General features: G+C 31.8%; 1 protein-coding gene across 1 annotated transcript in view; it reads left to right on the forward strand.

Moving 5' to 3' along the window:
* Snup (snurportin-1) overlaps positions 1 to 27,282 on the forward strand; it is a 56,928-nt gene that overhangs the window by 16,136 nt on the left and 13,510 nt on the right. Inside the window, exons 4-7 of the mRNA XM_035363572.2 lie at positions 11,152 to 11,256; positions 20,276 to 20,351; positions 20,517 to 20,632; positions 20,834 to 20,911. Of these exons, the coding sequence (XP_035219463.1) occupies positions 11,152 to 11,256; positions 20,276 to 20,351; positions 20,517 to 20,632; positions 20,834 to 20,911 (375 nt within the window). The remainder of the gene's footprint in view (positions 1 to 11,151; positions 11,257 to 20,275; positions 20,352 to 20,516; positions 20,633 to 20,833; positions 20,912 to 27,282) is intronic.

The following is a 27,282-nucleotide window of genomic DNA, read 5'->3' on the forward strand; positions in this document are numbered from 1 at the left end:
TCTACAATTCTTCCATCTGTTCTTATAATCCTATATGAATGTGGTCTTTCTGCTTCTATAATTTTCCCTCTTTCATTTAGTTTTTTCCTTTTCTCTTTTATGTAAACATGATCTCCTGTTTTCAGTCGTTTTAATGGTCTTGCATTCCTATCATAATAACTTTTTTGTAAGGTTTGTCTCTTCAGTAAATGTTGTTTATGGTCTTCATATCGTTTAGCTTGGACAAAATTCTCTTTTATAGGCATCAATCCATTTACTTTTCTTTCAAACATCAACTCAGAAGATGACTTAATTTCATCTGAAATAGGAGAGTTACGATATTCCAGTAAAACTAAATATGGATCTTTGTTGTCAACTACAGCTTTTTCTAACATTCGCTTGACAGTTTGAATATGTCTTTCAACCATTCCATTAGACTGTGGATAATTTGGACTTGAAGTTCTGGTTTCAAAATTCCATCTTCGTGCAAAATCTTTATATTTCTTGCAATTATATAGTGGACCATTATCCGAATATACTATTTTCGGAATACCATGTCTTGCAAAAATTGATTTCAATTGCTTTATCACTGCTACACTTGACAAATCTTCCAAATGACCAATTTCAACATATTTGCTAAAATAATCTATAACTATTAGATAATCCCTTCCTTGAAAGTAAAAGAGGTCTGTTCCCAATACTTCCCATGGACCATTAGGTATTTCTTTAGATATCATTGGTTCTTTAGTATTAGCTTTTTGTAAACTTAAACATGTTTGACAATTCAGTACCAAATCTTCAATTTCTTTGGACATTCCTGCCAATATAATATTTCTCTTGCTTTGATCTTGCATTTTACTACTCCTAAATGACGATAATGAATTCTGCTTAACATATCTTTTCGTAAACTTCTTGGTACAACAACACAGGAATTTTTAAATATTAATCCATTTGCTTCTGATAGTTCTTCTCTGAAGTTAAAATATGGTTTTGCCAGTTCTGGAACCATACATTTTTCATCTGGCCATCCAGTTTTAATTAATTTTCTTAAAACTTGTAGTTCTTCATCTTTTTCTGTTTCCAGTTGAAAAACTTCCATTTTACCATTAGACATTGGTATACATTCTACAACTAATCCAACATGAGCTTCTATTTCTCCTTCAAAGAAATCAGATCCTTTATCAGTAAATGATCTTGATAATGCATCCGCTATAAAAAGTTCTTTTCCTAGTTTATATTTTACCTCAGACTGATATGGCTGTAATCTTATACGCATTCTTTGTAGTCTTACAGGGCATTTATTTAATGGCTTTTTAAAAATTGATTCCAGTGGTTTATGATCACTTTCCACAGTAATATTTTTTCCAAATATATACTGGTGAAATTTCTCACACGCAAATACAATAGCTAAAGTTTCCTTTTCAATTTGAGCATAATTCTTCTGTGTATCTGTTAATGCCTTAGATGCATATGCCACTGGTAAATTATTCTGCAGTAAGACTGCTCCTAGTCCTTCTTGAGATGCATCTACAGATAAAACTACTGGCATGTTTATATCATAATACTGTAAAACTGGTTTATTTACCAAGACATCTTTTAGTCTTCTAAATGCTTTTTCATGTGTTGCATTCCAGTTCCAGATAACTTGTTTTTTCAACAAATTTCTTAAGCATGATGTCAATTCTGATACATTAGGTATAAATCTAGAAACATATGTAATCATTCCTAGTAAAGTTTCTAATTCTTTCACATTTTTTGGTGGTTGTATATCTAGAATAGCCTTAATTTTGTCTTCATCTGGTTTTAAACCATCTTTAGAAAATATATGTCCCATATATTTCACTTCATTCAGCCCAAATTTACATTTATTTAAATTTAATTTAACATTCTTTTCTCTGGCTCTGTCCAACAACTTCTTTAATCTTGAATCATCTTCTTTTTTATCTTTACCCCAAACTAATAAGTCATCTATATATATTTGAACTCCTTCTAAATCACTAAAAATTTCAGAAAAACTTCTGTGGAAAACTTCTGGTGATGAACTCAGTCCATATGGCAACCTCAAAAAACAATATCTACCAAAGAGTGTTAAATGTAGTAAATTCACAACTTGAATCTGACAGTTTAATTTGCCAAAATGCTTTGTTTGCATCTAAAATACTAAAGACCTTTGCATTTGGCATTTGAGATGAAATTTTTTCAAAGGTTGGTATGTGATAATGTTCTCTCAGTATATTTTGGTTAAGGTGCTGAGGATCTAAACACACTCTTAAATTTCCATCATTTTTCCTTACTACCACTAATGAATTCACGAATTCTGTTGGTTGGTTAACTTTCTTTATAATACCATCTTTTTCCATTCTTGCTAATTCCTTTTTTAATGGATTTAATAAGCTAAGTGGAATTTTCCTACAGGGTTCTATTTTACCAACAGCTCCTGGTTTTAATTTAATATGATATGTATGTCCAGATAAGTTCGCAGTTCCTTTAAACAAATCTTGATATCCTTTTAAAAGTTCTGGTAACTTTTCATTAGAATCAGGATTTACTGTACAAATCCTTTGTATTAAGTTTAATTTTTGCAATGTAGGTAAACCTAAAATAGCTGGAACAGTTTTATCACATGCTACAACTTGAAATTTTATTTCATCCTTGTCCCCTTTCGATGTTTCACATAATAATTAACATTTTCCAACTACATCAATTGTAGCACCATTGTAATTATTTAAAGTGACTTTTGATTTAGTCAAACATTTCTCTCATAAATTTAATTGTTTAAATTTAGGCAATGGTAGCACATTATACTGAGCTCCAGTATCCAACTTAACAAATAAATATTTAGATATGTTTACTTTTAGTTTTTCAAACCATTCGGTTTTATTTTTAGAAAATGGATTTATATCTTCTACCGACCCTAAAATATATTCATTACCATTATTATGTAACTCATGCTCTAAATTATTCTGTACAACATTAACATTTTTAAAAGTGCACATTTTAGAAAAGTGATTTTTCTTTTTACAGTACAAGCAAATCTTATTATAAGCAGGACAGTTGTATAACTTATGAAAAGTTCCACATTTTCTACATGGTTTTGGATTATTGTACTTATTTCCTTGATAGTTTGAAGAAGTAGTACTTTGTCGCTTTTGTTTTACATGAAAGTCTTTCTTACAAGGCTGACTTTTTTCCTCTGAAGGTCGAAATTTATTATGTTTGATAGCTTCTATTTTATTTTCTTCAGTTAAAGTTTTCAGCTGAAGTTCTGCTAATTCAGAAGCTTTACACATTTTAATACATTTCTCCAATGTTAACTGATCTTCCCTTAATAATCTATCTTTGATATTTTTATTTAGAATTCCACTTACTATTCTATCCCTTATTAAACTATCTTTTAATTCTGCAAATCCACAGTTGCTACTTAATTTCTTTAAATCGGTTAAGAAATCATCAAACGATTCACCTATATGTTATGTCAAAATTTACAAAAAGAAAAAGCTAAATATTTATTTGTTTACTTTATTAAACATTTCTTTCAATGTAAGCTGTTTAAGTTGCTTTGTTTCATGTGATAATACTATCTCTTTAATTCTATTAAACAGACATAATTTCTTGTTTAGTTACAAAGTTTCGCTGTTCAAGTCCTATAATTGCTGTGTCGAGAATACCGACTAATTTGTCAATCGAAATTTTTTCGTTTTCAATAATATTTTTCAATAATTCATTAATAATTTCAATAATTCATGTTACTTTCTTCGCTATCGGAAGCGAATTATAATGACAAGGATTTTTATTTAAATCATATCAAAGACCGAGTACATCGAGATGAAATACTACATTTAGTAAAGAATTATAAGCCAAATAAAATAAAAACATCTGCTCTGAAGATGAGGATAGTGCTGACAGATCAACTTACAATTCATTGCGCGCCGCGTCGTTTCCCTCCCCCCGCAGAGCAGCGTGAAGTTGATAAACATATTCCGGAATGATTAGATAATCAAAAGATATGCCTTTATCCATTTTTTGCAGCAATTCCACTTTCTGTTTAATGGACTTCGAAAGATACTTTCACTTTGTAGATCCTTTACATATTAGTAAATATATATCGGAAATTCTATTTGACATAATCGAAAGTTCAAGCTTACTTTTATAAAATTGCTCTAACAGTCTGCAAAAAATAATAAGCCGGATCCAATTCAAAGATTAAGGAACAATGCAATCTGCAACATTAGCTGAATTAGATAATTTTAGCTTAGCTTATACCGTCCGTTATACATTAAAGGCGTATGCATAAACGTATTATACGCATGCGCACACGTATATTCGCAGCCGTAAAGGTCTTACGCGCACGCGTAAATGCCTATGCGCATGCATGAACGCTATGCATGCGCAGAAAGTTTTTAGCTTTGAGGTCCAGATTATAGATCATTCCGGATTATAGGTGTCCGAATTAACGACTTTTGACTGTATTAATTCTTTCAATTTCAAGAGAGCAATAAATTTTTCATAAATATCATTCTTTGCCACCCATTTGTTAGTTCAACAATATCATCCTTATTATAAATGTATGATTTTTCTTAAAACTGTTACCGATTCAAGGAAACTCCATATAATGTGAATTTGATATTGTGTAAGACATATATATTGGATTTTGTTGAAATGATACTGTTTTCTTTTTTACGTGATTAATCAGTTGATAGAATTGTTTTGGCATATGGCAAAATTTTTATTGCAATAAAATTGTTTAAAACTATGTTGAAAAACATACCTAATAGGAAAAGAAGGATATACTTGCATCATTATACAACTAAAAATTTTCAGTAAGATGCTAAAATACCATTAGTTTTGATTAACATTTCAATTTTATAGATTAATATATCTTAGTAAAATTTATCAAACACTGCATCAGATCTTAAAGAATTATAAAATTCCTTAATTTATTTCATAAAATTTCACAAGAAACAAGATATACTATATTTACTGAGGATCCTTTTTGTTTGAGACACAGGAAAAGAGTATTTGCCCATAGATTTTTTTTTTATTTAAAACTAGCAAAGTTTGTTGTAAAAGAATTAAAATTAATTTTACCCTTTCCGGCACGCTACCTTTTAAAGTCGGAGTTTTGATGAAAAAAAAAGGTAGGTAGTCTAATTAGGCCTAAAGGAGTACACAAAATTTGTGAAGACAGCACTTATCGTTTTAATTCTGTGGGTGTGCCCAAAGTGGCACACTGATTGAATAGAGCTTCAAAAAGAGTGCTGAAACGAGCATTGTTGTCAATGAACTGACCAATGAGATGTGGAGAAACAAAGAATACAGACTCTCGGTTGCTCTCGATTATTGGTGAGCCCGGTCTGTGCTCACCTAGTGTTCGCCCTTTGATTTAAGCAAGATTTCAAGGTAAAAATTTAAAACTAATATAGAATAAGGAGATTGGAATACAGCTAAAAAAATAACATAGAAATTTCTTTTCAAATAATTTCTTTTATACCCTAAAAAAAATCTGAAAGATATCTTTGAAAAATGAGGGTTATAAAAAACTAAACATGTCTTAAATATATGAACTGGTTTGTGTTGAGGTGCCATCTACTATAAATAAAGAAGTTTCAGAGTAACCTATAGTAACATATAAATCATTTTTCATTCAATTTTTCTGTGTATACAAAAGGAAATTTTTAGGTGTGTCAAACCAGACACACTGTGCTGCAAAGGGTTAAATCATGTTGGAGCATATTATGATGCCAGTTCAGATATCAAAACTTCAATGCGGATTGACATGTTAATGAAACAGTTGTCATCATAAGTATTTGTAAAATGCACAACAAAATAAAAAAATTTACCATTTTTCAGTTATCTTTATTGAATTTTTTATAAAATAACCCAATCAAGTGTTTACACATTAAATAAATTAAAAAAATTTTTTTTTGAGGATTTTGTCCTCTGATGTAATTATGTTACATGTTTAGAAGATAAAGATTTATAATTTTCCTCCCATATTTGTGCAAACTGATAAATGAATTTTTCATATTGCTTATTTTATACCCGTAATTTTTTCCCCTTTCATCTATGTTAGTTAATGGATTATACTAATTATTCCAAATGATATTTTATTCTACTTTTTTTTTTTCTGAGGTACAGTCACTGTCCCTGGTTCAGAATCAGCAGTTTGTAAGCATTTATAATAACCAGATATTAGGAAGGATTTAATGCAGTTACAGAGTGATTCAAAAATAGATGACAAGGCAGGTAGAAAAGTCTGAAATAATCAGCTTTTGTAAGGGAATGTCTGCCTTTAAATATCAAAGTGCTAGAAGGTGCTGATAAGAGTAGTAGGAAAAAAGTAAACAGGCTTAAATTGCGAATTCCCATGAAGAATTCAAGCATTATTCATTGCTATATGAATGCAAAGTTAGACATCATGCATTTTATCTGTAAGGTTGCAGATAAAAGTGGAGCAGCAGCTCAGAGGATGTATAGACAAAAAAATTCTGAGTAGCTATGTCAGTTGCAAAATTGCCAAACATTGGAGTGTTTTAACTGAGAGCTGTAAAAGAATGGATCATTCTTTGTTTGCAGTTGAGGTGTGAGTAGGGGAAAGATGTCACAAAATGTCCCCCTTTGGGTTGGACTAGGTGGATATCATCAGGGTGATCAGATTAGACTTTGGTCATCATGATCATCAGATTAGACATGCATGGGTTTCTTCTTCTGGGATCATAATAAAAAGAATCATCTCTGGAAGTACCATTGAGTCCACTGAAGGTCTAGTGGCTAGATTGTCATTTGCTATATTCATGAGATGTGTGAGATCTTTGCTAATGTATGGCAATTCATGCATTGCTATTGTAAATCGTGTATTATTGTTCATGGTCATATTTTCAACCATGCATTATAAAAAAACTAAATCATTAAAGTGTTTCTGTTGACTTCATCTCTATTTCTTACACCTGTTATTTATACCTTCCTTAGATGCCAGCACCTACACATCCCTCTTTCCACAAATAGATTCCATTACAAAATTTGTTTATTTCTATCTCCTCTAGCTGCCTTTATGTTCATGCCAGATGTTTTAGAATTGTTTGTGTTTAGCAAGTGAAGGAAGCTACTACCTTCATGGGAAGGGGAAGCTATGCAATTTGAATTATGTTAAAAAATAAGGCATGTCTCATAACTAATGCTATTCATCATTTTTATTGTATTCAAAACATATTAAGTTGCATGTTTATCTTTTAAGCAAATACCAACCTTCAAGCAATATGTTAGACATATGTTTTGTTATAGATATTTATTATCAGAGCATGTAACTGTGTTTCCTATGACAAGCAAAAGATGTTCATTATGAAAAAGAGTAAAGTATATTTATGAGTAAAATTATTGATGATCATTTTGTATTCTTCATCTTAAATTTCAGTTAGAAACATAAAAAGTTTTTTTTAATATTTGTGTTATATTTTCATTTTCAAAAAATGCTGCAAATCGAAGAAAGAAAAATTGGTTTTCTCTGATTATCCACCCAACTCTCCTTCAAAGTCGCCAGTCATCGCTGACTAATTTTTTGCTAACCTCAAATGTCAGAAACAGTAGCCATTTTCAAAAAAAAGGTGGAGCACTAAAAATTATTTAAAACTGCAGCAAATTAACGAAATTAAAAATGCTAGAAACAATCAGGATAGAAATCTGAACAAATTACATAAAATGACAATAAATAAAAAATGCAAGAAGCATTCATAATGAAATAGTTACTCTTTCCTGGCTGTTCTCCCATGTACACATTCATCTGTTTTAACTTAACAGTTTGTTTAAGATCAGAGAATTGCATAAATTTGGGAAAAGCTCACTTTACTAGGATAAAATTCAGAGAAAAAGTTCATCCAAGGAAGGCACACATTCAGAAAAAATATTATCACAGTTACTTAAGAATGGTTTATAAGCAGCAGCCACAAGAAAGGATGAATTTCAAAAGCCAAATTCTGCCCTGCTGTAATGCACCCACAACCATTACGGGGTTGCTACATTTCTACTTAACCACTTGCGCTAAAAAGATGATGAGATGCTTTTGTCTCAAACCGCGATTGACGTGAACACCACGTCGATAGGCATTTATCGCAAAAATGAAAATAATGTGGTGCACATGTCGCCTAACAACGAGATTGTTTATTTCTCGAGTTACAGCTCTGGACTGCACTCAAAGACGCGAAGCGGCGTAAATGAGACACTTTACCGCTTGTTATATTGTAGCGCGCGGCACCGCAACTGTGAAGTTTAGTCATTGTGCAAGTGGTTAACATATTATCTTGTTGACTGAGAAACTATTTCTGTAATTTAACAACACATGATGTTAACTGAAGTCCACAGGCAAGAAGTTTATTCTTAAATTTACTTTCAGGAATAATCCCTAAATGCTACCACCAATTATAATATTGCTGTTGTGTATGGCGGAAACCGCTACACAAACCCCGTGTTGTAAAACAGGGTTGAAATGAACTTCTTACTCAAGTTCGAACAATAACATGAATTTTAATAAAATAAAAAAAATTAGCAGTTGCAGTTCATGACAATAGGGGACCTAGATACATTCAGTCCCGTAATTTCAGAAATTGTTAAACAGGAATGTGCACGGTCAACAACATACAGGAGGAGTGATAGTTCTAGGGAGCCAAAATGTCCATAGCTCCAGCAGAAAGGTCCTGGCTCTTCTCAGAAAACCACCTTCCTTTCTCGCTGCCAAAACTTTACTAATTCACAGTGTTGTAACCTCTGCTGAACTCGGGGGGGGGGGGGGATCCACTTATATCTAACAATCATTCTGACTCTAGAGTGAAAGGCTTCTTTATTTCCTCCAACCTTTGGAGTGACCTTTTAGGCTGAAACTAGAGTCCTTAACAAAGGGACCTCATTGCTACAAGATTTCTACTGTGGTGTGAAGAGGTACCATTGCATTCGAAATCAGTCCCCTGGACAACCAGACAAAGAATATCTATGCGACCTTGTCACAGTATGTTATGCTAAACTAATAGTGACTGCTACTGAAAGAAAATGTTACTCACTTGGTCTCCTCCTTTTTATACTCAGAACTTATGCAAATCAGATTGTTCTCTTCTTCACATGCGGTGCTGCAATATCATTATTTATATTGTCTGCTGCAAAGTATGATTTACAGCTGAAAAGTATAAAAATAACAGTTTTAAATGCTATAATGCTTGAAAATGTTATAATACTCTGTAGTTATATATTATATGTCTTTTCAAGAATTTTGGCTGTAATGTGTTCGCTAACGGACTTTTTTTTTTTTTTTTTTTTTCCAGGAATCTTTTACCCATCCTTTGAATTTCCTATTTACAAATTTTCGAATTATTCTGCATTTTAGAAAACATTGTAGTTACAGAGTGTTCTGAATAAGCCAGATTTATTTGTGGTCCCCTTATATATATTGTTCATGTGTTTGTGTTTTCTATGCTTAGATTTTTTTTTCTTGATGTTTTTTTTTTCATAATAATTTCTTTTCTGATTTTTATGATAGTATTTACTCTTTTCATTCTTTAATTTTTTTCCCCTCTCATTGGAAATCTCCATGTTAGTAATACTTAAAATCAATAAAAAAATTATACTGTTAGGTTATTTTCTTCCTTCACATTCGTACGGGGTTCGTGTGGATTTCGAATGAATAACGACGACACTTGACAAAGTATCGAAACACACTTCATTTACCAATATTAATCAGGACAGCTCCAAAACACTTTTACAGTCATCGATGAAATACTATAAACACGCAGACACGATCAGCGACACAGCCTCCAAGTTATCAGGCTATCACGGTAGAGACAGCTTCACGGCAAAGCTCTAGAGTACAGCTCCCGACTCTTCTTCGGGAGCTGTTCTCGGAACTCCACGTACTCTCGAGACACTCCACGCTGCAACTTGCAATGCAATCAACGACACACAGAGCACAGCTCACGACTCTTCGGTTCAGTCGTTCCCGGAGCTCAACACGCTCTCTCGACAATGCGATACACTACGAGACTCCTTCGGTGCACTCGACGACCCACCCACTTGTCACTCGCTGCGCAGCTGTGAACTTGATCAACTCCACACAGCTGACTAGATGAGGCACACTCAATGCTAACTCGCTCTCCAGACGAAGCACTCTAACTCGCCCTCTCGATGAAGCACATACTGACTGCGGACCAGCAGGGTTTATATAGCTTTCGCCTTGTGTTCGAGAACATTGTGGGCTAAACCAGTAAGAATTCATTCCAGAAGGTTCTCCATCCATCCATGGCTTGTCGCCAAATGGGCGATTTCTCGCCAAATATGGCAACCATAAAACTGCTTTGTAGGAAAGCCATTTCACCGTGCCTGTATATTTCGTAACAATACTAAAGTTAATTATGAATAATTTGAAAATTTTAATTTTGGTATCTTAAAATCTAAAAACTTAGTATTTTGTGAGTGATAAATTGAAATTTAATATATTATCTTTTAACCACTTGCGCTACGACTAAACTTCATGGTTGTGGTGCCGTGCGCTGCAATATAACAAGCAGTAAAGTGTCTCATTTACGCCGCTCCGCCTCTGCGAGTGCAATCCAGAGCTGTAACTCAAATAAACAATCTCGTTAGGTGATGTGTGCACCACGTTATTTTCATTTTTGGGATAAATGCCTATCAACGTGGTGTTCACATGGCTCGTGGTTTGAGACAAAAGCTTTTTAGCGCTAGTGGTTAATATATTTTGTGTGTGTGGAAGGTATATAATTTTTTAAAAATATTTTTAAAATTTTTGAAGATATATATTCTAAAGACTGGTTTTTTATAAAAAAATTTTTTTTTTTTTTTTTTTTTTTTTTTTTTTTTGCTCCTCTATGGAGGGCTGAATTTTTTGCTAGACACATTTACATTTTTAGTTTGCTAGAGAAGAAATTAATATGTATTCATTTATTATGTGTTATGTTCTTGAAATTGAAAAGCTTAACTTAGCATTTAAAATGCTGATCATGTAATATATTACTTTTTGTATGAAAGGTAAATTTTGAAGTTGAAAATAAATAAATAAAGATAAATAATGATTTTCATGTGTTATCTAATTAAACTTATAGATATTAAATAAAATAGTGCTTAGGCAGTATATGAAAATTAAACATTAATTATATGAATATTTATTATTTTATCTAGCTGATGTATTCAGAATGGCTTGTTGAAATACCCTCTGATTTGGAAAGTCAGTGGTTCCTAATGCTTTGCCCTGTCGGAAAGCGATGCCTTGTTGTTTCATCTGGGGTATGTAACTTAAATATTATTGTGTAGTTGCTAAGGGTTATTTATTTGATTTATAGTAATACAGTGATTTGAAATAATTTTATGCCATAAATTTCTTTTCAAGAAATATATTTTGCAATATCTTATGTCTGTCTATTAATACTGATTTACAATTTTTAACATAAAATTTTATTGATTAATAATTTTCTTCAAAAAATGTCATGTATATTTATTTATTACCAATACTGGAAGTTTTTATTCTAGATAATAATATTACCAAAATGTCATTTTTATTAATTTTGCTAACTTTTCAGTTATATCTCTAAAATTCCCTAATTTGTATAATAGTTTTCTTTTAATGATTATAACTAAATATAGATTTGCTTAGTTGAAATTATGTTTATTTAATTCTGTAGTGTAATTCAGTGAAATGAAAAAAATTCTTATTATACATTGTGGTATTCTGGGATATGCTTCAGGAAATATTTTGCTACAAAGATACTGAAATTTTTTTTCTTGGAATAAATTTCTAATGATGATTTTAAAATAGTTCATTCTTATGAAAAAAATGTTAATTAAAATTTGAAGGAAAAGGGATTAAGTTTTGTGAAACATCTATGTTTCAACTACGAATTCAAAAATTAGTCATCCTGAAAGCCCAAGTCTTAATAATAATTTCATCACTATTATTTTCTTAATTTCTTAATATGTGCAAGATAAAAAAATATGTTTAATTTGTAACAGCCTCTCTTTTTTTGTCTCTCTTTTAATCTGGTAATTTCTTCTGCCTACCCTAAAAAAGCATCACATACTTTTAATAAATCATCATGAAATGTATCATTTCGAAATAAATCCCTGTCCAATGATTCTTATGTAACACTAACATGAATGTGCACTTAATGGCGAAAGTGGAAATAAATCTTTTATCCAGTTATAATTAAATTGAAGTTAACTAGTGTTAATCTGGTATCCATAGCATATCTTTTCTTCTAACATTTGCATGTATACAGCTAATATCTTGTCTGCCATTTCTCTTCATCACTAGTTATAATACTACAAGTATGTGAATGTGCTCTTATAGTTATAGTGCCCATCTTGCACCAGTGTGCATTTTCAGGAATGTTTTAAAATGGTATCAACTAGTTATGGCTGTATCTTCATTGTAACTATTTAACTATCATTATAATTATCATTTATGACAAACTCAAAATTTCGTCACATACATGTTTTAAGCATGGGGATTTTCAAACTTCTAGAGATGTGTACTGACCAATGACCAAATGGTGAAAGACTAAAAAAAACTAGTTTGCTGTGAATTCTGTTTGTGGCATTATATTGTTTTCATTGTTTCCCTCATTTGTGACATTAACATGAGCAAGTTTCCTTTGAAAGCTCCCTACAGAGGCTGCTTATTTCATATGCTTAAAGATAATAAACTAATTATTTCTATTTGTAAAAACATAAAAGGTGTAAAATATATTAGGCATATTAATTATGCTGGGAAACAATTTTCAATACAATTTCTGTTGAGTTCATTTTCTGAGCTGTTTGAGTTAAATAGGCATACTGATTTGAAAACTGTAGTTAGTTTTCTTTTACCAGTGAAGTTTTTTTTTCTCTACACCTTATGTGAATGTGACTGCTCTCCATGGCATCGAGTGTGGATCATAGGAAGAACTACTGATCTCCTATTGGCATGGACTTGGAAGTTCTTGTTTAAGGTTAGCAGTGTTTAATTTTTATTTATTTTTAATCTGAGACCTTTCCTTATATCTGCCTCTGATAGTTTGCACATGTGCTTTTAAACAGACCTAATTTGTTTTGGCCCACCAGCGGCTGAGTAGTAAAGTTGCTGAACACTCGTAGTTTGGTCTGAGGTTCGAATTCCGTGATCAGGCTGGCTGCAGGGACGTTTTTAGGGTTTTCTCCATGTGTAACATGTATACAAGCCAGTTTTCCTTAGAAAGTCTTCCACAAAGGAATCCCTTCCGTTAGGCAGATAGGCTTCCAGTCTTTGTAATCGCATAAACCAAACCCTAATTTGTTTTATTCTATATGTGGCAGTTTTACAATTCCTAGTCAAAGGATAAACATCAGTACATTTATCTAGCAAGCATACAGGGTGATCTTTTTTAAAGTGACAGCGCCCTGTAGCGCGATCTAATAGCCGAAATGGCACCAAACTTGGTATTTAGACCAATCAAGACATACAATAGTACAGTTAAATTATTAATGTTTATTTACTACGTTAACTTCCCCGGTGAGGAATAAGACCACATTCAATGTGAGCACCATTCTCAGAAATAACACCGTGCATTCTGTGCACAACGTTCTCCACAGCCGTATGTAACATATCACAAGGAATATTCCACACTGTCTTTGTTATGTTGTCCTTTAGAATAGACAAATTTGATACTCCACCAACATAAACGTGAGATTTCAAATAGCCCCAGAGCCAAAAATCGCGTGGCGTGAGGTCAGGGTAATGAGGCGGCCATGCAACTGGAAAACTGCGACTTATGACTCTTATCATCAGTGAAGTTTTGGCGCAACAGCTGGTTTACTATATTATTAATGTGTGGCAGAGCACCATCCTGCCTAAAGATTGTCTGTTGGAGACAGTTTTTTTGCTGAAGTTGTGGAATAACAAACGTTTGCAGCATTTTGTGGTACCTTTCTGCATTTATGGTGCACATTTGGGGTCCTTTCGGAATGATGGTCTCAAAAAGGAATGGCCCAATTACGAATTCAGCTGTGAAACCACACCAAACAGTGACTTTTGGGGAATTTAATGGGATTTCGTGCACGGTGTGGGGCTGCTCAGAAGCCCAAATTCGGCTATTAGTATTTTGTGTGTTTACGGACCCTTGAGATAAAAATGGCACTCATCTTCCCACAGAATATTTCATGGAAAAGCATCATCAATTTCTACCCTGGTAAGAAATGAAGAGCGAATGTCACTCGCTTATCGTAATCACTTGGTTTCGTGCAAGCGGCTGATTTTGTATTGGTGAAATCCAATAATGCGCCACAAAACTCTCCATACCGTGGAATAATTCATGTCCAATTTTCGAGCTACACCCCGGGCGCTACTAGTACCAGCAATGGTTCCCTGCAATCCTTCAACAATTGCAGTTGCCACATCAGTTATTACATCTTCTGATACTGGTTGACGTCCTCTCCCAGCGCGAATGGTCAGTGACCCCATTTCCTCGAATTTCTTAAGACCATTCAGCGATAAAAGTCCCTTTTGTAATTTTTTTCTGGTTCGAAATTCCCGAAGAGCTGCGGATGCATTACATTGATTCATGTAATACAGCTTCACCAGTAACGCACGTTCCGGTAACGTGAGAGGGATGTCTGCTGGAGCTCGTTTGCTTCAGCTGAGATTATTTGTCACTACTTGCTTTTATAGCCCCTATCACTGGTGCTGTCATCGCACAACATTTGCATTTTTCTTTGATACCCATTTTTTATGCTTATTCTCATTATTGTAAGCTACAGCAGCGCTACAAAATGCCTTAGCAGCGATTTTTGGAACTAATATTATTTTTTCATGGAATCCTTTTTCCCATGTTTTGTAGTCTAAATACCCATGTTTTGTAGTCCCATGTAGTCTAAATACCAAGTTTGGTACCATTTCGGCTATTAGATAGCACTACAGGGCGCTCCAAACACTGTCACTTTAAAAAAGATCACCCTGTATTTTGCCTGTTTTAAAGTGAAAACTGATGATCAAGATAAATCATTGGCTCCTCACAAAGTGTGCAAGCAGTGTGCGAAGAGTTTACAGATATGGATGAAGAGAACACCTGCACTAGTGGATCAACTATTGACTTTAAAATGTTATGCTTCCTTTTTGGCTAGCAGTGAATTATGAGTTTATGGATCTGGATGTAGGGAATGTACTAAATTTCGTTATGATTTGTGGAGAGCCCAAACATCACTCAAGTGATTGTTATTTTTGTAAAGTGAAAACGTGAGGATATAACAAGAAAAACAAGTATAAAATTAAGTATCCTAGTTTATTATCAGCTATATGTCCAGTGCCTCAGCTGAATTCCCAGTACCAGATTTAAAAAAAATAAAAAATACCCATTTTAGAAATACAGGAAAACGATTCTGATCAATATCAAATTGAGCCCAATGACCAAGATTTTGAACCTGAAGATCTTGGAAGAATGCACAAATGGATCATCTGTGTTGACCTTAAAATGGTCCGCTTCCTCCTTGGCCAGCAGTGTAGATATACCAAATATATCCAAGTATGTTGGATAGCAAAGCTTGTGAGAAGCATTGGGTGCAGTCAGATTGGCCATCAAGATCTGACCTGAAGCTGACAGAAAGAATAGTACATTTCCACCTGTGCATGTAAAACTGGGAGTCAGGAAGCAATTTTGTTAAAGCTTTATGAATTGAAGGAGACTGTTTCAAGTATCTCATTTTGGCATTTCCAAGCCTGTGATTCAAAAAGATAAAGGCTGGTGTTAAGCCTTTTTCAAAACACAGAAACAAATTGGGTGGAACATTGACTGTTTATTAAATAAAGAGGAGTTAGTTCCTTCAGAATATCATAGGAAAGATAACTCTGGTGGGATTGTTGCCAGCTTTTATGGTTTGATGGTAGCCAACTTTCACGGTCGATAGGATAATACGTAACTGCCATAATTTTTTTTTATTTACTGCTTACGTATTAAGTTTGTAATATTCAAATTAATGCAAACAATGCCACTTTTTTATTGAAATCACTGAGTATTTTACTAGAAATCCTACATTTTGAAATAAAGTTATCAAATATTTTAATCTTATGTTAGTGACTGCTTATTAATTATTCAGTGTATTAAAAAAAATGTTACAGTTAACTTGTATTTATTTACTTGCAGTATCTTTTGTACACATGAATTATGCTGATTCAGAATTTTTTACAATTCTGAATTTGATACTTTTATGCCATATGGTGTATGTAACTATTGCAGAATGTATCATTTTGATGATTTCTGTGCTACGCATTTAATTCATAATCAGCACTGTGATAATAACTTGAAACATATAATTTGCAAGAGCTGGCTTCAACATAGGTGACATAGGCAGCTTCCTAAGGTACTGGTTTCTGGAGGGCAACTACGAAGTTGTTCTCACAAGTAGTAAATAATTACATATATTTTGTTTAATTCAATATGGGGCATCAAACAAAGTAATTGCATAGAATGGCGAAAATGCTGCGCACTGCAGTTTGAAAAATCTTCCTATAAAACGATTTTCAGAATTAATTTTGCTGAATTCTGACCACATTTTTCATATGCATTACGTTTTGTTCATTTTTTAGATTTTTTAATTTAGCTTATCTTGATAAAACAACATGTATCTTCTTGCATGAACTGTTATTGTAAAAGTGTGAAAAAATGCTGATTAAAAACAAGCATGTTAATTCAGAAGTCAAACAACAAAAATCAGCGTTAATTTACAAATTTTCACAGGACTAGTTTCGATGGTTTTACCGAACCATCATCTTCAGCTGCAAAACCGCAAATGAACAAGATAGGAAATAATGTTTAGATAAGATAAGAAAGCCTGGACAAGAATAAGCAAGTGGCGCCATCTGTTGGCGAAACCAGAACTAAAACATAATTTCTCTAAAAGCCGAAGGCAAATTTGGATTGGAATTAGGATCGTTAACTAGAACAGAAAGATTTTTATGAATGTGAAATGCCTCTAGAAAATCCAGTTCTCCAATGGAAGATGTTTTTTGAATAATTTTGGCAGCAGAAAAATTGAAAGTGTGATTTTCGGACCAACAATGTTGAGCAACAGAAGACTTCTGTGTTTCCTTTTTTCTAACATATGCCTCATGTTCTTTGACGCGAAATTTTAAGGCTCTCTTAGTTTGGCCAACGTAAATTAAACCGCACTGGCAAGGAATCCTATAAATACCCCAGGAATTCATATCCAGAATGGGGTCCTTGAGTATAGAAGTTGGAATTTTATTGATGGGAGAGTAAACAACCCGAAAGTTAAATTTCTGCAAAATATGTGCAACTTTATAGCTAATTGATGGAAAGAAGGGAATGACAACAGAATTTTTATAATCTCCTAAAATAAGAGTGTGGCTTTTAGTGTGTTGAGATGAGAATTTTTTAACTGCTTGATTAATAATGTTGGGTGAAAAGCCCCTGTCAATAGCTATTGCTTTTAAATAATTTAGTTCTTCATCAAGGGCTAGTTTGGAGGAGCAAACTTGAAGAGCACGGAAAACATAGGAATAAAATGAAGCTAACTTTTGTTTAGTCGGATGACATGATTTAAAGTGTGGTGGAAGGCAAACCGATGAAGGTTTACGGTAAACTGTAGTACTGAAGTTGGATGTGTTACGTGTGACCAGAATGTCGAGAAAAGGAAGAGAATTGCAAGTCTCAAGTTCAAAAGTGAACTGAATAGCAGGATCAATAGAATTCATTGTTGAAAGAACTCTATTTAAATCATCTTTATTACCTTCAAACAGGGTAAAAGTATCGTCTACGTAGCGGAACCATGCCGGGAAGTTTAAAGTTTCAAACAATTTTGATTCATAATAATGCATGTAGATATCAGCCAGGATGGGACTGAGGGGGCTTCCCATGGCTAATCCCTCAGTTTGCTTGTAATATTTATTTTGGAAAACAAAATGTGTTTGTTTCAAACAGAGTTGAGTGAGAGAAATTAGCTCATCAATTTCGATGCAAGAGAAGTGAAATTCGCGAAGTCTGGTTTCTAGACATCTTAATGCACCCTCCACTGGGACATTGGTGAATAATGATTTTACATCAAAAGAAACCATGAGTAAATTACGAGGAGAAATGTTTTTAACCTTTTTTACAAACTCTATTGAATTTTTTATAGTGTAAATGTTATTGTCTAATAGATTGGAAAATCTAGAAACTAAATATTTAGCTAATGGATACGAGGCAGTACCTAAATTTGATACAATAGGGCGGAAAGGAATACCACTTTTATGAATTTTGGGAAGAGCATATAATCTGGCACAATTCGCAACAGATGGGATAAGCGAATGTTTTAAGTTGCTTGAAATGATTTGCGAAGATTTGATCGCAGTTTTTATTTTGGATAAGTCCGAAGGTGAATGATCTTTAGGGATCGGATTATATGGTCCTTCGTTTAAGAGTTTAGTGACACCATCGATGTAAGTGTTCTTATCCATGACGACTATCTGGCCACCTTTGTCGGCCTTTGAAATGATAATATCCAGGTTAGAATAAATTTCGCGCATTGTAGCTCTTTCTCTCGCAGTTAGATTTGGTTTCAAATGTTTATTATTGAATTTCACATTATGAGCGATAAGATGCCTAATCATTTCTTTCTGTGAATCTGAAACTTTACTGAACTTGAAAGCTTTTTCGATAGGAGCCGAAATCTTTGGAATCGAGGGTTTACAGGTTTGTGAGAAGTTAAAATTATATTTTAGAATTCTCTCTTGTTCTTCTGAAAGACTAACATTAGAAATATTAACTATTGGCTTGATGTTTACAATGGGAAGATTTTTTGAACTACTTGAACTGGAAGACTGTAAAAGAAGTTTTTCGAATTTAACTGCAAGGGTGTTTTTATGATGGTTAACTGCATTCTCCGTTCTAGACCAAGACTTTTGTTCAAGGGCAGTGAATTTTGGATATGTTTTAGCGAGTTCCAGATGAAGCTTATAGAGTTCATGTTCAATTTTGGACAATTGTTGACGTGTATCCCTTATCACGGACCGAAGTAAGGCAAGTTTGCAATTTAACAGAATTCTTGAAACGCAACTCGAAGGTTTTTGATTATGTTAGAAAAAAGGAAACACAGAAGTTTTCTGTTGCTCAACATTGTTGGTCCGAAAATCACACTTTCAATTTTTCTGCTGCCAAAATTATTCAAAAAACATCTTCCATTGGAGAACTGGATTTTCTAGAGGCATTTCACATTCATAAAAATCTTTCTGTTCTAGTTAACGATCCTAATTCCAATCCAAATTTGCCTTCGGCTTTTAGAGAAATTATGTTTTAGTTCTGGTTTCGTCAACAGATGGCGCCGGCGCCACTTGCTTATTCTTGTCCAGGCTTTCTTATCTTATCTAAACATTATTTCCTATCTTGTTCATTTGCGGTTTTGCAGCTGAAGATGATGGTTCGGTAAAACCATCGAAACTAGTCCTGTGAAAATTTGTAAATTAACGCTGATTTTTGTTGTTTGACTTCTGAATTAGTATTTATTCGGCGTGTTATTGTGTCTTAACAAGCATGTTGTTAACCGTATTTAATAAGCAAAATATAAACTAATGAAACTCGTACATGAAGGAATGCATGTAGATTAAGGTCCTGCATTTAATGTTTGTTCATTATTTTATATTTTCATTCTAAGAATTAGATTTAGAAAGTAGTATTTTAAAATTCTGAAAAATTTCCAAATAATGCTGCAAAATCAAATATCATTATAATTTACATATTTTTATTTGCTTGTGTGTAACATTTTAGCTACTATTTTTTTCATTGTGTATTTTTAGATGAGCAGGTTCATATACATATTTTTTAAAAATACTGATTAGAGTTGGCAAACCTTCCTTGTTAGGAAAAGTTTAGATGGGATTTAGTCAGATGACACTGATGTGGTTTGTCTAAATAAAATAATCTCTTTAATTGAAAGTAATTATTGTAAGATTAATTAAAGAAGGTTTATGTTTTTTACATTTTCTCAAATTGTTTTTAAAATAATGCAAAAGAATGGGTCACTTAAGGGAAAAACATGTCTGAATATGAAACAATAGGTGAATTCATTTAACATATGTGTTTACTAAGCAAATGAATATTAATGATGAATAATATTTTATCTATAAGGAGATGAAAAGGGTTCTGAAATGTTTGCATGTATCTGACATCATTCAAGTCATACTGATTTCAGAAAATTCACTTTAATTCGTAATTTATTGTTACCTAAAATATTTCTTTTTGCCATGTCATCACTGAAATTAAAAATTAGTAATAATGTTTTTTTCTTATTATTTTTGTACTTTTAGGGCAATACAAAAGTATTTACAAAAAGTGGATACCGTGTGAATACCTTTCCGTCACTGCTGCCCGGTGGGAATAAAAGTAAATACAAATTTTTATATTATTCTTAATTTTTTTATTAACATTTTATTTTATTAATGAATAAACTAGTGTAAAAGTACCTTATCTTTATTTATTCTTTTTTTTTTTTTTTTTAATGCAAAGTCTATTTAGAATTAAGCATTTACATGTAAAAATTTATTTTAGGTGGTGGTGTGCGGCATGCTTATTGCCTTTTAGATTGCATTTTTAATGAAATAGATAAGACATATTATATTTTAGATGTAATGTGTTGGAACTCACACCCTTGCTTTGATTCTGAAGTAAGTCATTTTTGCACTCATATAATTCGATATTTCATTGCTAGCATTTTTTTTTCTCTTCCTAGTAATGCTTTGTAGAATTTATGTATGAATAATTTCAGTTGTCTGATAACATAAAACTTAGACTTAATGTGAAAATTTTCTGTGTTGTTGTAATATGTATGAATGTGTACATTAAACTGCAATATAAAACTATTTCAGACTGAATTTCGATTTTTTTGGATAAATTCAAAAATTGAAGAATCTGCTGAAGTGAAAGTTATATCTAAAAGGAATCCTGTAAGTCATTCTTGCTTTTCATGAAATTTTAATTAAAACATTCTTAACTAGATTCTGATATTCCTTTTTTATTGATATTTAGTTTTTATTTATATTATTACACACACACATACATGTATATATGATAATAACTTGGAGAATCTGCTGCGTAATTAGAAAGATGACAATCAAAGGAGAGACTTCTAGACCGATGTAGCCGACTGAACATAAACTTTATTGCTGAACACGAAATAATTATCGAAAATATATTTTTTATCACACATGATCATGGGTGTATAACATGCAGGCCACAATTTTATATAGAGTATCACATTTTTAATAACTGCGCAGTTAGCAGTACGACAAAGCATTAGCGAAATGTAATAGTGTCCAAACAGTAACAGAGCTGCAAACTAACTGCACATTTAATCTAATCTGATAGTCTTTTAAGAGAAAGGTTTTGGTTTAGATTTAAAAAGTTTCATTTTCCAAGAGTTACATAATCAGCATTGCGTAAGTCATGCAAAATGGAATGATCTAGAAATGATGCAATTCAGAGAAGTTATTGTGACTTTTAGAACAGAGAGGGAGAAAGAAAGGGTTATTGTTAGTTTAAATCAGCGGTTTTCAACCTTTTGACTAACGCGTACCATCTAAACAAAAATTGAAATCTTTAGTACCACCACCACTCTTGAATAAAGCTCAGATTGCATAAATTTACAAGTGTTAGAAAAAAAAAAACTCAATCAGGATGTTGGGGTTTTAATTTTTGAATTTAAGTTCTTTACATACCATCTATTTTTCTCTTGCATACCACTGGTTGAGAATCCTTGGTTTAAATTATAATTTTAATTTACATATAGATATATGTATAATTAGATTGGAAAAAATATATGTAATAAAGACTTAAAAAACATTTTCTGCTGCTAATATAATTTGTTACTTATAAAATTAACACTAAACAGGCAAAAGAAAAACAAACGAAAAAATAAACAGTGTATTATTAATCAAGTAAATTATTGGTATTCTGAATATAAATTGAATTAACTAAATTTATTTTAATTAATCAAGTAAATTATTGGTATTGTGAATATAAATTGAATTAACTAAATTTTTTTTAAATTTAAAATTAAAAATAAAGTCAAAATAATATTTACCATATTGTTGCATTCTACAGGTTCGTGGATTTGGCGCAATTGACGACAACACTTGAGGTATCAAAACACAATTTATTTGCCAGTATTACTCAGGAGAGTTTCTAAAATACGTTTACAGTTAATGAAAACCTATGACAAGCACGCTGAAACAATCGGCAGCACAGCCTTCAGGCTGCAACTGTGAAGACAGCTTCGTGGCAAAATGTTAAATACAGCTTCTGAGTCGGTCGATCGCTTTCGGAGCTCAACACGCTCAAGATACTTGTCATGATACACTTGACGATACACTGATGAGACACTCTGTAGCCTCAACGATGCGCACTCTTGATGCACTAACTTGCAATACACTGCTACTCCGCATATGGCTTTTGGCCTGCCTTCGAGAACATTCTGGGCCAAACCAGTAAGAATTCATTCCAGAATGTTCTCCATCTGTCTATGGCATATTCCCTATTTTGTTGTCAAATAGACGATTTCGTACCAAATCTGCAACCCTACCTTACCTTCCCTTCCCTTGCCTTTTTTTTTTTTTTTTTTTTTTTTTTTTTTTGCAATACTAAACCTGTTTTACGGGGAAGATATCTTACTGCATTTGGGCATTTCGTAACAATATCATATAAACTATAATATAGCAGTATAAATGATAAAAAAACTTTGTATTTTTTATTGTTTATTTGGAATTTTCACCTGTATAGTGCATGTATAGGGCTGATACTATTGTTATTTTTTTCTTTTTATGTAGATTAGGTTTGTTTTCTAGGGAAGGAGTTTAATAATTTTCAGGGGTACTGAAAAAAATACTTATATTATTAATTCAGTGCCTTGGATAATTTTGAGCTTACAGAAACATAACAAATCTGTCTCCGATAAAGTGTATTTTCATAGAAAGACTTTACCTCCTCTTGAAAGCATAAGAATCCGAAGATAATAATACATCCATTTTTATAGTCATTTAAACCACTATATTTTAATTTGTATTATATGGCTAATGTTATTTTGACTCCATTTTTAGTTTTTAAATTTAAAAAAAAATAATTTTTAAAAATTTCAGTTAACTGCATTTATATTTGCAGTACCATTCATTTGTTCAATTAATAATGTATTGTTTATTTTCTTACTTGTTTTTTCTTTGCCTGTTAAGTTTTAACTTTATCTATCTATCTATCTATATATATAATTATATGTGTGTATATATTTATTTTCATATTATATGCTTATATAAGTAGCATATGCTATGCATGGTATCTCCATATTTTATTAACTTCATGAATAAACTTAATAACTTTTTAAAAAAGAAGTTTTTCAGCTGCCAGAGGGACAGCGAAAAGTCAGAGAAAAAAAGATGCTTATGCAATTCAATGAAATTTTCTCTCATTTATATATTGCTTCATTTTTATTTATCATCAAAATTTCAAAGAACTTTCCAAATGACCCAAAACTTTTTAGGTAACATAGAACAGAATTTAAAATGTCTATATTTAATCCAACTTAATGATTATAAAGTTGGATGCATATATAAACTTACACAAACATTTACTTAACATACCTGTGTGCACACAGACACACACATAATGTGGATATATAAAGAACAAAATTAGAGAATATTTTACTATAAACTTTTAGTTGTACAAAATGTTGCAAAATCAATGTGAATAAAGCAAGATTTTTCAAAAAATTTTCATAAGCCAATGATAAAAGATTAATGAACATGAAGAGAGAAAATTAAAAACAAAATAGGTAATTAATCTTGAAAAACAAAAGAAAATTAAATTGTAAGCACAATTCAAATGAGTTAATACTTTTTTGGTCTTTTTCAAGGAACAGGCAAAAGATTATCACTAGAGCCACTTTTCTGAATTATATCTGGATCTGTTGTAAAACAAGGTTAAACAATATTTTTAAAATTTTGAGCACCAAACTTTAAAGTTTTCAACTCAAATTCAAAACAGAAATCTTGAAATAAAATTAAAATAATAAATATTCAAAAATTTTGAATTATAATTTAATTAAATGCATTCATCATCATAAACCTGCCCCAGTAATGACCCACAGAGTAGTATGCAGTGTAAAATTGGTAATTATAGCAGTTAGACCCATAAACTTCAGCTTTGCACATTTTGTTATAAATGCATTGATAATTTTTTTATTTTTGAAAATAACAATAAACTAGAGTTCTTTCAATGAGTTTGTACATTGATTACATGATGCTATCAATGGCCATTAAGAAAGCTTTTTTGCTCCTTTGATCTTCCAAGTAACTGCCACTTTTATTATTATTTTTTTTTCTGTTGAACTGAAATTACTTACGTTTATTACATTTTTCTGTATTATTATTGTAGAAAATAAATGTTAACTGCCTTGTGAGTCATGTCAGAGCAGGTTACGTCTTGATGAAGCATTTAGTTAAATTATTATTAAAATTTTCAAGTACTTTTTTTATTTTAAAATTTCTATTTTGGATTTGACATACAAATTTGATGTTCAAAATTTAGAACATGGAAAAATATTTACTTCTGTTTTGTAGTTTATTTGGATATAATTCAGAAATGCAGCTTCATTGAAAATTTTCTTGGCTGCATCTTGAAAACAGACTAAAAGGATTGTTAATGAATTTGAATTTTTTTAGGATTCCCCCACCCCAGTATTGATTTCCCATTATGCTTTCCCCCCACTCCAACCAGTTCCATCATTGCTTGATGAAAATTGAGAGGAAAAAAGTATGTATATATGTTTCAAAAGGATAAATAGTAAAGTTAAATCAAATTTCAAATCTCTTGTTCCATTGCTGCAAGGAATGAAATTTGAATTTAACAAACATTCTATATTCGTAAAAAGCAAATTTAAAGTTAATTAAATTTTAAATAATGAAATTTAATGCAAACAAATAAATGATTAATTATTACTGCAAACTCATCTACAATATCATTTAAATTCTGAGAGCATAGTATGCATGTCAAGTGCAAGCATCAAAATCCATGAATAAATATATAATTCCAAAAATTTTTTAATCCTAAAAAATTATAAAAATACATAAGTGAATAATTGTTGAGCAGGCAGGAGACAGACTTATCAAGGGGAAGTTGCCTCTAAACCTAACTCTTCAATTATTCAATTTGTGTCCTGTCATCCACGTAGGCAAAGGCAAAAGTCAAAACCAAAAGTAAAACCAAATGCCGTGAATCACCAAAAAGAAATTTAAACAAGTGGATTTTTGAGAAATTAGCAAGTAAATGACTGGAATTAAAATTAAAAAAAGGTCAATTAAGAGTAGAAAACCAAATTAATTTAGAAACTCTTGCCTACAGAAAACTTCCCCGACATGAATTATGCATATAAATCAAAAAGAAACTAGATATTATCTATAAAAAATACATAAATAATACTAAAAAGGCAAGTAAATAGTAAGTTTTAATTTAACATACCAACTATATTTGTATTTGGAGAGTGGAACAGCATTTGCCAAACTAAGTGATGTTAAGTAGTGTGTTTTGCTAACTTTATAAATAGAGGGCGCTAATATAAGGTTAAGTTGAGTGTTAAGCTGCTAACTGTTAGATCTATTTAAAAACCTATTTAAACTTTTAAGTAATGTAAAATGTGTGTTTTGTTGCAAAAATGTTAACTCTGAAGTATTGTAAAAATGTGTAAAAAATTGTAAAAATGCTAACTGTAACGTTATGTGAAAAAATGGTTGCAAACTATTAAGGATTGTAAAAAATCGAAAATGTATTTGAAATAAAGTATTACACAATGTGATTCAAACAGATTGATGGTGTTTGAGTATAACATATGCTATGCATACGCTTATGTTGCTATAATTCATCAGTGTTTCTTTGAACTAATTATTGTAAAACACAATGGACTTTAACAAAGGATTACTAAGAAAATAATTTAGGAAATAGGGAAAAAGGTTCAGATTTTATTTATTAATTTTTTTCTGTATGACAAAATACCTATAAATGAAAGTTTATAAATATACTTAATAAAACTAAACATGTGCTCTCAGTCTGGACTTGCATCCAGTTTCATTGCCTACTGTTTCTTTTATCACAGTAGTGGTTTCTGCAGATTGTTTTGTAGTACCTTATTTTCTACCAAGTGTTTTTTTTTTTTTTTTTTTTTTTTTGTGGGGGGGGGGTGAGTTGCACAGATTGTTTGTTTGATCCAGATGAAAGATAATCATTGGGTTCAATATTTTATTTTTCTGCTGACTTAGTAAGCAGAAAAGAAAGTATTGAATTCTCAGTATATATATTAGTACTGATATACTGATGAATCAGTATTCATATATTGTTGTATGACATCTATATATCTTTATGTAAAGTTTAGTTTATGTGGAATGATTTTCTCTGATGGCAAAATCAGAATTTTATTTTTCATTCCCCAGTAAATCACTCGGAGCCAAGTGATGCTTTTCGGCAGATACTTTTAGAGTAAGATCATTGGCTATTGTAGTGCTGCTGAATGACCTCTGCAGTGAATCAGTGTCATCACATTTCTTATGCTTTTGGTAGTGTTACATCTTCAGTATTGATGAATGTGTATGCAGAGTTACTTTTTTAGATATATATATGCATTTTAACCAGGAAGTACTTTATAATGGTGCTTCACCCTTATGCAAGTTGCACATTGTTCGGAAAGGCAGGAATCCTTATAATGGTGCCACTGCATAACAGAATGTGCACAAACTGAAGTCAGTTTCTTGCTTGACACTGATTACCAATACCCTTATGCCAGTCCAGCATTTTTTCATAAAAGTGCACATCTGTATTCCTTTATAGAAATAGCCGACACTGCTTTCTGAAAACCCAGATTTCAAAAACTGAATAAACTATAATAGTTCCCAAAACATTGGTTGTGTCATGAAATAGTTTTTGTTGAGGCGTGAAAAGATTTTTGGACATTTATTTTGTTTTTCAGTTATGTATATTTATTTAAATTATGAAATTTTTAATAACTAATTGATCAATTTATAATAATTAATTGATTTAATTTATTATTGATACTTATTCACATTTATTTATTATTAATCTGTTATAACATTATCTTTTTTTCTGGATTCCATCTTTGCCTTTCAGAGAGAGCGTCTTTCTCTAGAGGATTTCTAGAAAGCTTATAATTCACTATGCTAAAAAATTTGGGAAACACATTAAAAAGAGAGAGAGAAAGAAAAGTATGACATGAGGGGAGAGAAACAAGCATTTCATTATTAACAGTAAACATCCTTTTTTATAC

Source organism: Stegodyphus dumicola, chromosome 4 (assembly GCF_044657685.1).
Source record: "Stegodyphus dumicola isolate Sdum_Otavi_A_Nest chromosome 4, ASM4465768v1".
NCBI lineage: Eukaryota > Metazoa > Arthropoda > Arachnida > Araneae > Eresidae > Stegodyphus > Stegodyphus dumicola.